Here is a 16,699-nt window from a genome sequence, read left to right as displayed (position 1 = left end):
ATAATGTAGAAATAAAAATAATTTAATACAATCCCCACAAAACTCCCCAAAATGTATGTAAACCCCCACTAAATCTCCAAGTCCCCAAATCAAAAATTGTGTCCTAAACCAGTGTTGTCCAGAAAATTATTAATTTTTAAATTTGGTTCGATGGTCGGACCAAATGGAATTTGGTTGATTTTGGTATATTTTCGTCAAATCGGTATTTTTTCAAAATTTTCTATAGAAATAAAATTTTGACAAAGTTTTCTATAGAAATAAAGTTTTGACAAAAATTTCTATAGAAATAAAATTTTAACAATATTTTCTATAGATATAAAATTTTGTGCAGAAATAAACTGTAAAAAAAATTATATAGATTCAAAATTAAGCAAAAATTTTGAAAAAAAATTTATATAGAAATAAAATTTTGCAATAACTATCTATAGATATAAAAGTTTGACAAATTTTCTATAGAAATAAAATATTGACAAAATTTTCTATAGAAATAAAATGTTGGCTAAATTTTCTACAGAAATAAAATTTTGTCAACATTTTCTATAGAAATAAAATAAAAAGAAGTAAAACTGTGAAAAAATTTTCTATAGAAATAAAATTTTGACTAAATTTTCTATAGAAACAAAACTTTGTCAAAATTTTTTTTTAAATAAAATTTTGACAAAATGTTCTCTATTAATAAAATTTTATGATGAAATACAATTTTTGACAAAATCGGTATTTTTCCAAAAATTTTCTATAGAAATAAAATTTTTACAAAATTTTCAATAGAAATAAAGTTTTGACAAAAATTTCTATAGAAATAAAATTTTAACAATATTTTCTATAGATATAAAATTTTGTGCAGAAATAAACTGTAAAAAAAAAATTATGCAACAATTTTGTAAAAAAAATTATATAGAAATAAAATTTTGCAATAACTATCTATAGAAAAGAAGTTTGACAAATTTTCTATAGAAATAAAATATTGACAAAATTTTCCATAGAAATGAAATGTTGGCTAAATTTTCTCCAGAAATAAAATTTTGTTAAAATTTTCTATAGAAATAAAATTTTGACCACATTTTCTATAGAAGTAAAACTGTGAAAAAATTATCTGTAGAAATAAAATTTTGACTAAATTTTCTATAGAAACAAAATTTTGACAACATATTTTTTAAAATAAAATTTTGGCAAAATGTTCTCTATTAATAAAATTTTCTGATGAAATAAAATTTTTTCTATAGAAAAAAAATTTTGACAAAATTTTCTGAAGGAATAAAATTTTGACAAAATTTTCCATAGAAATAAATTTTTGACAAAATTTTCTATATAAATAAAATTTTGACAAAAATTTCTATAGACATAAAATTTTGTGCAGAAATAAACTGTAAAAAAAATGTATGTAGATACAAAATTATGCAAAAATTTTGTATAGGAAGAAAATTTTCTAAAAATTTTATATAGAAATAAAATTTTTCTATAACTATCTATAGAAATAAAAGTTTGAAATTTTTTTTATACAAATAAAATTTTTGACAAAATTTTCTATTGAAAAAAAAAATTCGACAACATTTTCTGTAGGAATAAAATTTTGACAAAATTTTCTATAGAAGTAAAATTGTGACAATTTTTTCTATGGAAATAAAATTTTGATAAAAAATTCTACAGAAATAAAATTTTGACAAAATTTTCTATAGAAACAAAATTTTATTTGTTGTTTTGATCTCAGCTGTAAAACCATTGTTTTGACTAAACTACAAGAGTAGCTTAACCAATAGAGGAAAAGAATGTTTGTCAAATTTATTTTGGCAAAGCCCTATAGACTGCAAGATGGTTGGATGGACGCACGTTTCGGAATTACCACTTTCCTCATCAGCATCCTCTACTTGCAGCAAAACTATCAACCAATTATCAGAATAAATTCAGGCAGTTCATTAAACTCAACAATGAACCACACATGAACCTTCCGAAAAAAGGTTTATGATAGCCGGCTTATGCCGAAATAAATTCATGCAAACATTTCTCTTTTCCTTTGCCACCATCAAATCATCGATTTGAGTGCAGTTGGCTGGGTTTATTTTGAGCGTGCTTCCTTTTACTTCATTCGTGTTTTGTTTTTCATTGTGGGTTTGTACTTCACAAAATTTCGACAAATTTTCTATAGAAATAAAATTTTGAAAAAAATTTCTGTATTAATAAAATTTGAGCAAAATTTTCTATATTAATAAAATTTTAGCAAAATTTTCTACACAAATAAAATTTTGGTAAAAATTTTTATAGAAATAAAATTTTGGCAAAAATTTCTATAGAAATAAAATTTTGGCAAAAATTTCTAAAAAAAATAAAAATTAAACAAAATTTTCTATAGAAATAAATAGAAATAAAATTTTGACATTTTTGATTTAATGAAATCGTTCTTAAATTAACTGAAATGTTTAATTTATTTAACCCCCATCTATGGCTTGGAATCAATACCAAAATCCTTAAGAAAAGGTAAAAATCTTTGGATGCAAGTAAACGCTTTTGGAGTGCCTCGGAATAAATACGAAAATCCTTAAGGGAAGGTCAAAATCTTTGAATCCAAGTAAACTTTTTTTTTGAGTGTATAAAAAAGATGTCGTGAATGTGCAAATATCGCTAATAGTTCATAATGTATGGCCTTGCAATTAATTTTTGTTTTCCAAATTTTTATTTTGGACCTCGAAGGACCGTTTCTGTTTTTTTGTTTTATTTTTTTAACACAATTTTTTTTGTGAATTGAAACCTTTAAAAACTAATTATGGTATCATTATATTAGGGTTTGCAGAAAAAAATGTTTAAAGAAATATTGCCAAAGTTCCCCAAAAAAAAATCCCTAAAATGGATTTTTGATAGAAATTTCAGAGGTTTTTCTACCTTTGTCATTCCGCTTGTAAACCATCGAAATATTGGTCTCAGACCAATATATATTCTGTGGAGCCACCGTGGTGCAATGGTTAGCGTGCCCTCCTTGCCTACACAAGGTCGTAGGTTCGATTCCTGCTTCGACCAAACACCAAAAAGTTTTTCAGCGGTGGATTATCCCACCTCAGTAATGCCGGTGACATTTCTGAGGGTTTCAAAGCTTCTCTAAGTGGTTTCAGGCGGTGTTTTCATTACATTTTTAGGACGTTTAGACATAAATTTAAGACACTCTCTAGAAGATAAACAAACAATTTTCCTGCAAATCTAAAATCGCATGTCACAAAATTGTAACTTTATCTTCGAAAATCGTACCATTTGAACAGATTATCTTGAGAGATTTATGGCCTCAAATGTCCATAAAAAATCCCCAAATACCTGCAATTTATTTATGAAAATATGATTAATAATTCCCGAGTTTTTACGAAACTCATAAATATCTACGAACTGGAAACGCTATACAATAAAAGCTCTTGTTTTGTTTATACGTTATCTCTCTAGCTCGTTCTCTTCACATCAAATAAAGTGAAAGCTATTGAGAGATAACATTTAAAATTTCTCTTTCTTTCCCTTTTAAATTAACAGAAATGTTATTACGCTACCGTATGAACAAAATGTAAACAAACGAATTAAATAGAGAAATAAAAAACGTTAATAGATGAAATATAGGCTGTGTTAAATTAAAACAAAAGTACAAAATTAAAATATTTTTAATAGAACTCTTAAATCAAATAGATAATTGTTTTAAAAAAACAACAACAAAATGTCTGCTGTCAAACGTTGGATTTATCGACATGCTCATTCTCATGCAGCATCATCATCAAACTCCTCATCGGCCCCATCATCGCCACAAACCAAAAATCAACGTGGACGTAGTCAATCCCTGGATGTTCAATCCTTGGAAAGAAGTGGTATAAGAACGCTGTTACAAAATGTAAATTTCTCAAATATGATTAGCTTATTTAATAAACAACAACAATAATAATGTTGTACAATTGTAAAATTATTGAAAATTTATTTATTTTTCTTTTTTTTTTTTGTCTTTTCAGCGTGTGGCGGCGCATCAACAGCAATTGGCAGTACAAAGTAAGTACATATTGTATTTTTTTTTATTTTATTTATTTTTCTCGTATATACAAACAAAAGCAAGTACCAAGTGTTAACAAAAAATTTAATTGTTGTCATACATTTGTATTTATTTATTTGTATTTTTTTAATGACTACCAACCAAGCAATAAAAATAAATTTTGACTTTGAAAACATTCCTCGAGCCTATTGCATGCCTTTGAGAAAGCAGTGCTCAGACCCCATACATTTTTTTAAATACAACAGAGCCAGCCTTTATCATTTTAAATTATTAGTAAATATTTGTTCAAATTACGCTAATTGTTAAATCTTAGAATTATGGTAGGAAATTTTTGTTCTTTATACATTAGGGTGTTCTTTTGGTAATACAATCACGGTTGCCGAAGTTGGTAGAATTCTACCAAAAATTTAATATTGAAATAAATGGTTGACAAAACTTTTTATAGAAATAGAATTTTGACAAAATTTTGACAAAATTTTCCATAGAAATAGAATTTTGACAAAAATTTCTATAGAAATAAAAATTTGACAAAATTTTCTATAGAAATAAAAATTTGACAAAATTTTCTATTGAAATAAAATTTTGACAAAATTTTCTATAGAAATAAAATTTGACAAAATTTTATATAGAAATAAAATTTGACAAAATTTTCTATAGAAATAAAATTATGACAAAATTTTCTATAGAAATAAAATTGTGACAGAATATTCTATAAAAATAAAATTTTGACAAAATTTTCTATAGAAATAAAATTTTGACAAAATATTCTATAGAAATAAAATTTTGACAAAATTTTCTATAGAAATAAAATTTTGACAAAATATTCTATAGAAATAAAATTTTGACAAAATTTTCTATAGAAATAAAATTGTGACAAAATTTTCTAAAGCAATACAATATTGACAAAATTTTCTATAGAAATGAAGTTTTGACAAAATTTTCTATGGAAATAAAATTTTGATAAAATTTTATAGAGAAATATAATTTTGACAAAATTTTCTGTGGAAATAAAATTTTGACAAAATTTTCTTTAGAAATAAAATTTTGACAAAATTTTCTATAGAAAAAAAATAAAAAAAAATTCTATAGAAATAAAGTTTCGAAAAAATTTTCTATAGAAATAAAATTTTGACAAAATTTTCTATAGAAATAAAATTTTGACAAAATTTTCTATAGAAATAAAAATTTGACAAAATTTTCTATAGAAATAAAATTTTGACAAAATTTTCTATAGAAAAATAATTTTGACAAAAATTTCTATAGAAATAAAGTTTTGACAAAACTTTCTATGGAAATAAAATTTTGGCAAAATTGTCTATAGAAAAACATGTTGATAAAATTGTCTATAGGAATAAATTTTTGACAAAATTTTCTATAGGAATAAATTTTGAACAAAATTTTCTATAAAAATAAAATGTTAACAAAATTTTCTTTCAAAATAAAACTTTTAAAAAATTTTTCTATAGAAATAAAATTTTGACAAAATTTTTGTATAGAAATAAATATTTACAAAATTTTCTATAGAAATAAAATTTTGACAAAATTTTCTATAGAAATAGAATTTTGACAAAATTTTCTATAGAAATAAAATGTTGAGGAAATTTCTATGAGAATAAAATTTTGACAAAATTTTCTATATTTTGGCAAAATTTTCTATAAAAATAAAATTTTGACAAAACTTTCTATAGAAATAGGTTGTTGACAAAATTTTCTTTAGAAATAAAACTTTGGCAAAATTTTCTTTAGAAATAAAATTTTGACAAAATTTTCTATAGAAAAAAAAAATTCTATAAAATAAAGTTTTGACAATTTTTTTTTTTTTTTATAGAAATAACGTTTTGACAAAATTTTCTATAGAAATAAAGTTTCGAAAAAATTTTCGAAAATTTAAAATTTTGACAAAATTTTCTATAGAAATAAAATGTTGAGAAAATTTTCAATAGAAATAAGATTTTGACAAAATAAATAAAATTTTGACAAAAGTTTCTACAGAAATAATTTATTGTCAAAATTTTCTATGGAAATAAAATTTTTACTAAATTTTCTATAGAAATAAAATTTTGACAAAATTTTCTATAGAAAAAAAAATTGGATAAAATTTTCTATAGAAACAAAATTTTCATAAAACTTTCTATAGAAATAAAATTTTGACAAAAGTTTCTATGGAAAAAAAAAATTGATAAAATTTTCTTTGGAACTACAATTTTGACAAAATTTTCTGTAGAAATACAATTTTGACAAAATTTTCTATAGGAATAAAGTTTTGACAAAATTTTCTATAGCAATAAAATATTGACAAAATTTTCTATAGAAATAAAATTTTGACAAAATTTTCTATAGAAATAAAAATTTGACAAAATTTTCTATATAAATAAAATTTTGACAAAATTTTCTATAGAAATAAAATTTTGACAAAATTTTCTATAGAAATATAATTTTGACAAAAATTTCTATAGAAATAAAGTTTTGACAAAACTTTCTATGGAAATAAAATTTTGGCAAAATTGTCTATAGAAAAACATGTTGATAAAATTGTCTATAGGAATAAATTTTTGACAAAATTTTCTATAGGAATAAATTTTGAACAAAATTTTCTATAAAAATAAAATGTTAACAAAATTTTCTTTCTAAATAAAAGTTTTAAAAAATTTTTCTATAGAAATAAAATTTTATTCTGATTATTTGACAAATTTTGACAAAATTTTTGTATAGAAATAAATGTTTACAAAATTTTCTATAGAAATAAAATTTTGACAAAATTTTCTATAGAAATAGAATTTTGACAAAATTTTCTATAGAAATAAAATGTTGAGAAAATTTCTATGAGAATAAAATTTTGACAAAATTTTCTATATTTTGGCAAAATTTTCTATAAAAATAAAATTTTGACAAAACTTTCTATAGAAATAGAATTTTGATAAAATTTTCTTTAGAAATAAAACTTTGGCAAAATTTTCTATGGAAATAAAATGTTGAGAAAATTTTCTATAGAAATAAGATTTTGACAAAATTTTCCATAAAATAAAGTGTTGACAAAATTTCTTTTATAGAAATAAAGTTTCGACAAAAGTTTCTATAGAAAAAAATTGACAAACTTTACTATATAAATACAATTTTGACAAAATTTTCTATATAAATAAAATTTTGACAAAATTTTCTATGGCAATAAGATTTTGAAAATTTTTTTATGGAAATCAAATTTTGAAACATTTTCTATGGAAATAAAATTTTGACAAAATTTTCTGTGGAAATAAAATTATGACAAAATTGCCTATAGAAATAAAAGTTTGACAAATTTTCCTTTAGAAATAAAATTTTGACCAAATTTTCTATGGAAATAAAAATTTGCAAAATAAGATTTTTTTGTTTGGTAACATTTTCTCCAAATTTGGATAGTATTTGTTGGCTCCAGTGGCAACCGTGAATAAAACAATTGTACATGAGCTAAAAATCGAAACGAATTTTGTATGGAATTTCTAGCAAAGGCATTGTTTTTGAAATGTTTCTACAAATATTCGAAATAGTTATTTTTAGAAATTAAAAAAATAATAATAATTATACAAAAAAGAATAAAAAATAGTTTACAAACAAAACATAGTTTTGTGTTTTATTTTTCCCTATTTTCCCTTTTTTATACAATGAATAAAAATACTTACATAAAAGATAATATAAAAAATCTAATACAGATTGTAAAATTCCATAATACATTGTAGTTCGCTAAATCGGCCTCTTAAAGGATTCGAACAGCTTAAATAAATGAAAAATTAAAAATAAATAAAACAAAGTTATAAAAAAAATGCATTCTTTTCAAAATATTACTCGAGACATTCAAAATAGTTCTTGGTAGTAAGTTAAAAAAATAAGTTCACAAAAAATAATACAAAATATCATACAAATAAAAAATTTTTCTCTATTTTTTTTTTTTGTTCCCTATATTTCCCCTCCTCTTTTATTTTTTTGCGTCAAATAGTAAAATTATAAAAAAGGCATCCTTTTTAAAGTATTTCTCGAGATATTCGAAATAGTTCTTTGTAGTAAGTTAAAAAAAAAATAATTTTACAAAAAATAAGAAAAATATCATACAAATAAAAAAATTTTCTCTATTTTATTTGTTCCCTATATTTCCCCTCCTCTTTTATTTTTTTTTGCGTCAAATAGTAATTTCAAAAAAAAAAGATATTCTAACAACAACAAAAAAAACGCAAGTGAAATACTTCTTGGCAGAAAGTTAAAAAAAAGTAATTTCATAAAAAATAATAAAAATATCATACAAATAAAAAATCGTTTTTTATTTAATTTTTTCCCAAGTTTTCTTCTCCTTTTTTATTCAATTAAAATAATTTTTTCAAAAAAGAAAAATATTTTAACAACAAAAAATGCAAGTGAGATTCAAACTTGCTTCCCCTAACCTATACTTAAAACCAAAAATATAGATCTAATATAAATTATTATGCAACTTAATTTTGATATACAAAATTTACACAATATTTAGTATAAATCTATTAAAAAAAATTATTTTTTTGTTTACAATCTACCATATACTCTTTGTTTTGTTGGGGGTGTGCGACATACATCTGACCTGGCTGTAATCATTCGATGTAATTACAAAATTCTTTTTTCCCCAAATAAAAATAAAAATAAGTTTTATTCGTATATAATACGTGTTTTCTTTCATTTTCATTTATATTATACTGGGAATGGGATTTTGGCGCCTGAAACCCATAAGAATTTTAGAAATCTTTTTACTGTGCCAATGAAATTTCTAATCATCAGAATCAAGTGTTTGTTTATCGGATGTCAAATTGTTTTTATTTGTTTTTTTTTTTTCAATGTCTGGGGGTTAAAAATAAAAACAAATAATATTTAATGAGACTTTTGTGCATTTCTTTCAAGCATTTTTGAAAATGCTTTATAACGAATTTTTTGATTTCGTAAATCGCATTATATGTGTATAGAGATCCAAATTGTACACTTTAACTTATTTTCATATGTAATGTATACCAGTGAGTTTATAAAATTAATAAACTATGGCAGCACTAATTTAATTAGCGATAAGGAAAGGATATTAACGTGACAACACCTAGCCTACCGACAGTCGCTGGGGTTGTGTTTACAGATTTTAGAAAGAATCCTCAATAGTTGTACCAAAGATATGACTTTAACATTGTATCAATAACTTGTCTTAATATAATATTTTTCTTCGCTGAATTGTCAAATAAATTTCTCTAACTGTACCTCAATGTCATAATAATCAATGTTATTCACTTTAATACCGGCATTTTTAACATTTTCTATATATGCAACACTTGCTTTCTGTTTCGCATTGTATGACAACATCTCTTATAGCTCTTGTGATGGATATTTTTGGCGGATTTTTAATAGACATAGTGTGTGTATTGCAGTAATTGCCATTAAGAAATGCTACATACACTACTACTAGCAGATGAGAGACTTGTGTTATTAGTTGTTTTCTGCAACTCATCTCATAAACTTCTTGTTGACATTTTTAGTATAATTTCTTTTGCCTTTACTTGCTCTTGCTCTTCCTTTGCATCCTTCCTTTTTTTTAATATTTACCTCTTCTACCCCCTCTACCCCACCCCCTCACTACAGTGATTCCTGGATTTTATTGTTTCTAACTGCTAACCTTGTGTTGACCTTGAAATGGAATAAATATTGCGCATTGAGAAATAAGTAGCAGAGACAGGCTGTGGCATCGACAACCGCAGACGCAACAATAAAATACCAAAAACCAACAAGAATGAATCTCAAATGCAACAACTTATACAAAAACAAAATCACCCCACACAAACAAACTACAACAACAAAGAATGCATTTTTTACTGTGAATGCCCCTGCCAACATTTGGGTGATAGTTTTATCGTCTTTCGCTAAGATGTCACTATTTCGTAACGCTAGGAAGTTTTCTGGTAGTAAAAACTCAAGCACAGCAACAATAAAAACAACTATCGCGTGGGGTGTTTCCGTTTCGAAACAAATTCGACTCTAACAGCGATCAAAAATCTAAATATAGACTCCATACATCGACATAGCAAATTTTTCAATAGCACCTCTCTGAGAGTACATGTGTGTAAAAAGCCACTATCAACCAACGAGCGTGGGTGGCACAGAGGGAGAGCCTCTGATTTGAAAACGAAAGGTTTCGAGTTCAAAGCTCGGTGCGGCCGATCATCATTTTTATTTTTATACCCACCACCATAAAATGGTGACGGGGGTATAATAAGTTTGTCATTCCGTTTGTAACACATCGAAATATCGATTTCCGACTATATAAAGTATATATATTCTTGATCAGGGAGAAATTCTAAGACGATATAAGCATGTCCGTCTGTCTGTCTGTCTGTCTGTTGTAATCACGCTACAGCCTTCAATAATGGCGCTATCGTCCCCAAATTTGGCACAGATTAGTTTTTTGTTTGCAGGCAGGTCAAGTTCGAAGATGGGCTATATCGGTCCAAGTTTTGATATAGTCCCCATATAAATCGACCTCCCGATTTGGGGTCTTGGGCCTATAAAAACCGTAGTTTTTATCAGATTTGCCTGAAATTGGAAATCCAGAGGTATTTTGGGACCATAAAGAGGTGTGTCGAAAATGGTCCGTATCGGTCCATGTTTTGGTATAGCCCCCATATAGACCGATCTCCCGATTTTGCTTCTTAGGCGACTAGAAACAGTATTTTCTATCCGATTTGTCTGAAATTGAAAATCTAGAATTATTTTGGGACCATAAGGAGGTGTGACGAAAATCGTTCGTATCGGTCCATGTTTTGATATAGCCCCCATATAGACCGATCTCCCGATTTTGCTTCTTGGGCGTCTAGAAACTATATTTACCATCCGATTTGCCTGAAATTGGAAATCTAGAGGTATTGTGGGACTATAAAGAGGTGTGTCGAAAATGGTCCGTATCGGTCCATGTTTTGGTATATCCCCCATATAGACCGATCTCCCGATTTTGCTTCTTGCGCGTCTAGAAACAGTATTTTCTATCCGATTTGTATGAAATTGAAAATCTAGAGGTATTTTGGGACCATAAAGAGGTGAGTCGAAAATGTTCCGTATCGGTCCATGTTTTGATATAGCCCCCATATAGACCGATCTCCCGATTTGGAGTCTTGGACCTATAAAAACCGTAGTTTTTATCCAATTTGCCTGAAATTGGAAATATAGAGGTATTTGAGAACCATAAAAAAGTGTGCCGAATATAGTGCCCATCGGTCCATGTTTTGGTATAGCCCCCATATAGACCGATATCCCGATTTTGCTTCTAGAAACTATATTTACAGTATGATTTGCCTGAAATTGGAAATCTAGAGGTATTTGAGGACCATAAAAAGGTGTGCCAAAAATGGTGCTCATCGGTCCATGTTTTGATATAGGCCCCATAGAGACTGATCTCCCGATTTTTCTTCTTGGGCTTCTAGAAACTATATTTTCTATCCGATTTTCCTGAAATTGAAAATCTAGAGTTCTTTTGGGACTATAAAAAGGTGTGCCGAAAATTGTGTCCATCGGTCCATTTTTTGGTATAGCCCCCATATAGACCGATCTCCCGATTTTGCTTCTTGGGCTTCTAGAAACTATATTTACCATCCGCTTTGTCTGAAATTCTTGAGCTTCTATAAACTGTATTTATTACCCGATTTGCCTGAAATTCGAAATCTAGAGGTATTTTTAGACCAGAAATAAGGGTGCCGTAATTGAGGTATATCGGTTCATTTTTTGGTATAACCCCCATATAGACTGAACTCTCGATTTTTACTTCTTGGGCGTCTAGAGACTATGTTTTTTTAGCCGATTTGTTTGAAATTCTGGAGGTATTTTAAGATCACAAATATGTGAGTAGCAAATGGTACCTATCGGTCCATGTTTTGGTATAGCCCCCATATACACCCATCTCCCGGCTTTATTTCTTGGACTTCTAGAATCCGTAGTTTTTATCCGATTTGCTGGAAATTAGTAATTTATAATGAAATTTTAGACAAACGAAATTTCCTTTCCTTTAAAAAATATTTTCGTTTATTCAACTCTAAAATTCTCTAAAATAGCAATAAAATTCTCAATAGATCATGAAAATTGCTTCAAACTGAAAGTAAAATTTCCAGATTTTACTCTACAGATTTAAGATTTCAAATCAAGGCGTAATTTAATCATATACACGATATGTTTAACAAAATTGGTTCTCATAAATCTAGAATCTTATCTGGTCTTCATAGGTAGAATCTTTAAAGTTTGGCTTCGGGAGCTGACTGCCTTGGGAGAAGATTTGTCATCAAACCCCCTATAATTCTATATATTATCAAGTAACCCAATACGACGAAGAGTTTTCAAAGTAAACTATTATATTTGATTCATGGTGGTGGGTATTTAAAATTCGGCCCGGCCGAATTTACTACTGTATATACTTGTTTAAAAAATAACTATCGCTTTTTTGACTTCTTTTGGTCACTGGTTCGATTCCCCGAGAACACTATCGCGTAGTGGGACATTTGTTCCCGAACGGGGACACTTACTCGATAAGAAAATGATATCGCCTATGAAAGTTTTATCTTCCAGGGTGAAACTACTTCGATACACTTTCGATAGAAAATGTTTGCAGGGTGGTAGGTGCATGCACATGTGTGTTTTGTGCTAATAAATCGAAATAAAGCTTTGCCTTGCATTTTGGTGGGGTTAATCATTGGCATTGCGTTTGTGAGTGTGTGTGTGTTTGCATGGGTGGCTACTTTTGCTTAGCAGCCCAAGCCGAATTTAACAGTTGTTGCTACTCCTCGTTCACAAGAATCTCGTAATTTTCATTGCCTATCATCATGGTTTGTAGGAGGCATTTCATTTGTTTGTTTTTTATTTTTTTTCTGGGACGAAGCAAAACAAAGAACGGGGTATTTAATGTGAGACATTTTACTGATAAAAATGCATTTTATTTTCTTCTTTTAAATTGTACAATTTTTTTATTTTGTTTTATGAGTTGAAAAATAAAATGAAATTGTCACCTTCTCTACACTGAGAAGTCTTAATTTAGTTGCTCTTCTGTATATTTTCGCCCTGTATTAAAATTCGATCATAAACGCCTTAATCGTAACCTCCAATACCACGTTCAAACACTAAGATTAAAAAACAAAAAAAAAAAACAAAAATTTACGTCTCGTTTTCATATCGGCTGATCAAAAAACAATGATTATCGAGTGAAAGAAAAAGAAAAATGTGCCTAGCTTGAAAAGATATTTTATTAAAGAACTACAATTGTATTGTTTTCGGTTCACACAATTTTTTTTCTGATTCAATCACGAAATTAATTGATTCAATTAATTTTTTAATTGAAATGTCTTCAATTACAGAAATGATAGTATCAATCAAAAAGTTAATTGAAGGCCAATTAAAGAATTATTTGATGCTATTAATGTTTCTGATTCAATCACGAAATTAATTGATTCAATTAATTTTTTAATTGAAATGTCTTCAATTACAGAATGATAGTATCAATTAAAAAATTAATTGGAGGCCAATTAAAAAATTAATTGATCCAAAGAAAAAATTAATTGATACTATTAATGTTTGTGACTGGTCGGCGGCGACTGAAATCGGCGGCGCGACTCGGCGGCTTCATTCTCTGCTTTGGATGGAATTTTATTTTTTCAAAAGTCGAATTACCTTACTCTAAGGCAGTGTTGCCAATTGGTTTTGATCTTTTCCCTTAAAAAAATAATTTAAAAAAATATATAAGTTGAAAATTTAATTTTTTACATCGATCGTAGAATTTTGATTAAAAAAAGATGGATTTCAATATACAGATTTTTAATTTAAGTGATAAAAAATTTGACTATGCAGGTCAATTATAAATTCCCCGCAAAGGTAATAACCTAGACTAGATTTGATCTGAAAAATTTAAAAAATAATATTGTTTTAATTACAAAAATCATATCACATTGTTTAGTCATGAGACAGCTTTGACGTATTCTCAATTGAGCGGATAAAATGTCACATGAATTTTTATTCCTTTTTTCGTATTTACTTAATTTGTATATGATTCTAACAAATGGCTCGAATGAGAGAACGTTAACCTCAATTACGTGCTTGATTGCCATCGCAAAACATGTTTGAAACAAAAAAGTTAGAATTAATGCTTAGAAATATGAAAAAGTGCGAGTTTAAAAAACACGATTTAAAAGAACTTCCTGTGTTGTTAAAATGAAAGGGATTTTAAAAAGTGTTTTCAAAATTGTACCTTTAGAATAACATCCAGAATTTTTTGCTGGGTTGTTTTTAATAATCTTCAAATTGCCATCATGTTCACGATGCAAATCAAATTGGGTTATATTGTTGCACCTTACCATCCATGTTCAATTGACGTCATCTAAAGTGAGGGAGATAAGAAATATCATCGAAAACCTAAAACGTGCAAATCAAATCAAATTTTTTATAGGTGCAGACAAAAATTTTAAAGTATGACCTTTGATTAAGGAACACGTAAAAAAGTCGTTTTGATTTATTGAATTCTAATGTATATTGAAATAATATTTAGAAAAAATTTAGATTTTTGTTCAACTTGAAGTGAGTTATGCGCCGTTTATGGTATAAATTTATCCCGATGATAATGCCCGTGCTACAGTTTCCGACATATCGAAACTGTAGCTTCTTAATATAATCGATAACACATTGACCGACAATTTATAGCGATTGGTCACACTGTAAGATTTCTTACAAACACAATTCGTCCGGAAAACTTATAGTCTGACACACTGTAAGATTTTTTACAAATACATTTCTTCCGGAAAACTTATAGTCTGAACGGCGCCTAAAACTCTTTGTTTGTTGGCGATTGAAGTTTGATTTGATTTTATTTATTTAACTCAGCGTAGAGGTGTGCATGTGACACGAAATTGTCGTGACCCGCTTCACTCATGGAAGACTTTCATATATCGTATATTCAAATTTCTGCGACCGGTATTTAATAAAATATTGATAAAAACTTTAATAAAATGTAAATTCAAAGTAAAATTGTTCGAACAATATGGTACCCTGCTTTTATCACTGGAGCACTTTCAAGGAAAATTTAAAATTTTTTGACTATAACAGAAAAGATATGCAAAATTATTAACATGAAGCGCTCATGAAATTAATAATCCGAAGAACACCCTTACTGGCACAAAAAACTCAGGTACTACCCCATTTTCGCCCCAGGGTTCAAATCGGAAAACTTGTTTTTTTTTCGTAAATACAGACAAATTTGAAAGGTTATGTAAAAATTCATAGCGCAAAAAATTGGGAACATGGTGTTCACCTTCCCGACCAGGTATCGACAAAATCATATATACTGTATTAATTTAAATACCTTCTCCCACGTTCCCTCCAAATTTCAAGTAAGTCGAAGAAGTTTAGATTTTGTTCTTTTCGACGGTCAAAAAATAAAGAAGAGATTTTTTTTAGAGATCACCCTCAACCTTACCACAAAACTTCAATCAATTCGGGAATCTTTCCTTCAATTTTAAAAATCTCGGGCAAGGGGAGGTAGCCCATATTAAATCCCTCAGTTGCCCCATATTAAATTCGTAACCTCCTCTACTTCCTCTGTAAATTTCAAGTAAATCAAAGATTTTTTTTCACTGTACTTTAAAAATTCGGTCAAAAGGATGGTCCCCCTCCCCGACAAGATATCAAATAATGTGCTACTCTATTTTCACCACATGATTGATCATTATCTACATTATCTAAAAATTTCAAATAAATCGGCTCAGACGTTACCCGGAACATTGAAACATAATTCGGATTTCATATAGATGGGGTCTGAGACCAATATTTAGATGCATTACATACAGAATATCAAAGCTATGTATGGAATTGATTTAATTAAAAATTTAATTGACGTTGATTGTAAAACATAATTAAATTTTTGAATTAAAAACGTAACTATTTTCAATTACTTTCTCATCTGATTTTGTGTTTTTAGTTTGATTAAAACTTGATTATTTGGACTAAATTTTTATTTAAAAATGAAAAAAAAAAAAAAAACTTCATCACTTTTTATACCCTGCGCCACACTGTGGAATATGTTTGTAACACCCAGAAGGAGACGAGATAGACACATCCCAATAAACACAAACGTTTGAAAAATGCTAAATTTCAACAATTTTTCAAACATTTTTTCAAAGGATTAGGGTAATATTCAAGTTGAGAAATTGTTGAGAAAATCGCGTTCTCAACAAAAAACAGACATTACCCTCAACAGTGAAATTCAACACATTAGCAATAATATCTCAAGTGTTATCCTCAAATTGAAATGCATCGCTACTCAATAATTTGTCAAACAATTTTCGATGCGAGTCAAATTCAAAATTAACATCGTTGCAAATACTTTTCAACCTAAATTTGTATGAATGATATCCCCACTTCAAATCGAAAGTCAAAGCCAAAATTCTATGAATTTTGTATAATTTATTCATTTTCATCAAAATAAAATATATAATAATATATAATAATACACTACACTACATGCGTGTAATTTAAAATTAGGAACGTACTGGACCGCGTGTTAGAATTGATTTCCAGCAGAAGGAATTCACAAAATATCCATTTTAAACTGATAATAGCATATGAATTAAACTGACGATGTGATGCACATTTTCATCCAGAAGTTGTTGATTTCAACAATTAGTTGTTTTTAACAATTTTAAT

At 27.4% G+C, this 16,699-nt stretch overlaps 1 protein-coding gene across 4 annotated transcripts in view; it reads left to right on the top strand.

Moving 5' to 3' along the window:
• Window positions 1-16,699, top strand: part of SNF4Agamma (SNF4/AMP-activated protein kinase gamma subunit) — a 514,590-nt gene that overhangs the window by 347,471 nt on the left and 150,420 nt on the right. For 3 of the 4 annotated variants that reach the window (XM_075290408.1, XM_075290409.1, XM_075290407.1), the window contains one exon: window positions 3,969-4,005. In XM_075290408.1, the coding sequence (XP_075146523.1) occupies window positions 3,969-4,005 (37 nt within the window). Of the gene's footprint in view, window positions 1-3,504; window positions 3,854-3,968; window positions 4,006-16,699 lie in introns of those variants that run through there. The other variant, XM_075290415.1, reaches the window with a different exon arrangement.

This window comes from Haematobia irritans, chromosome 1 (genome assembly GCF_050003625.1).
Source record: "Haematobia irritans isolate KBUSLIRL chromosome 1, ASM5000362v1, whole genome shotgun sequence".
In the NCBI taxonomy this organism is placed as follows: domain Eukaryota; kingdom Metazoa; phylum Arthropoda; class Insecta; order Diptera; family Muscidae; genus Haematobia; species Haematobia irritans.
This window is presented reverse-complemented; position numbering and strand designations above follow the sequence as displayed.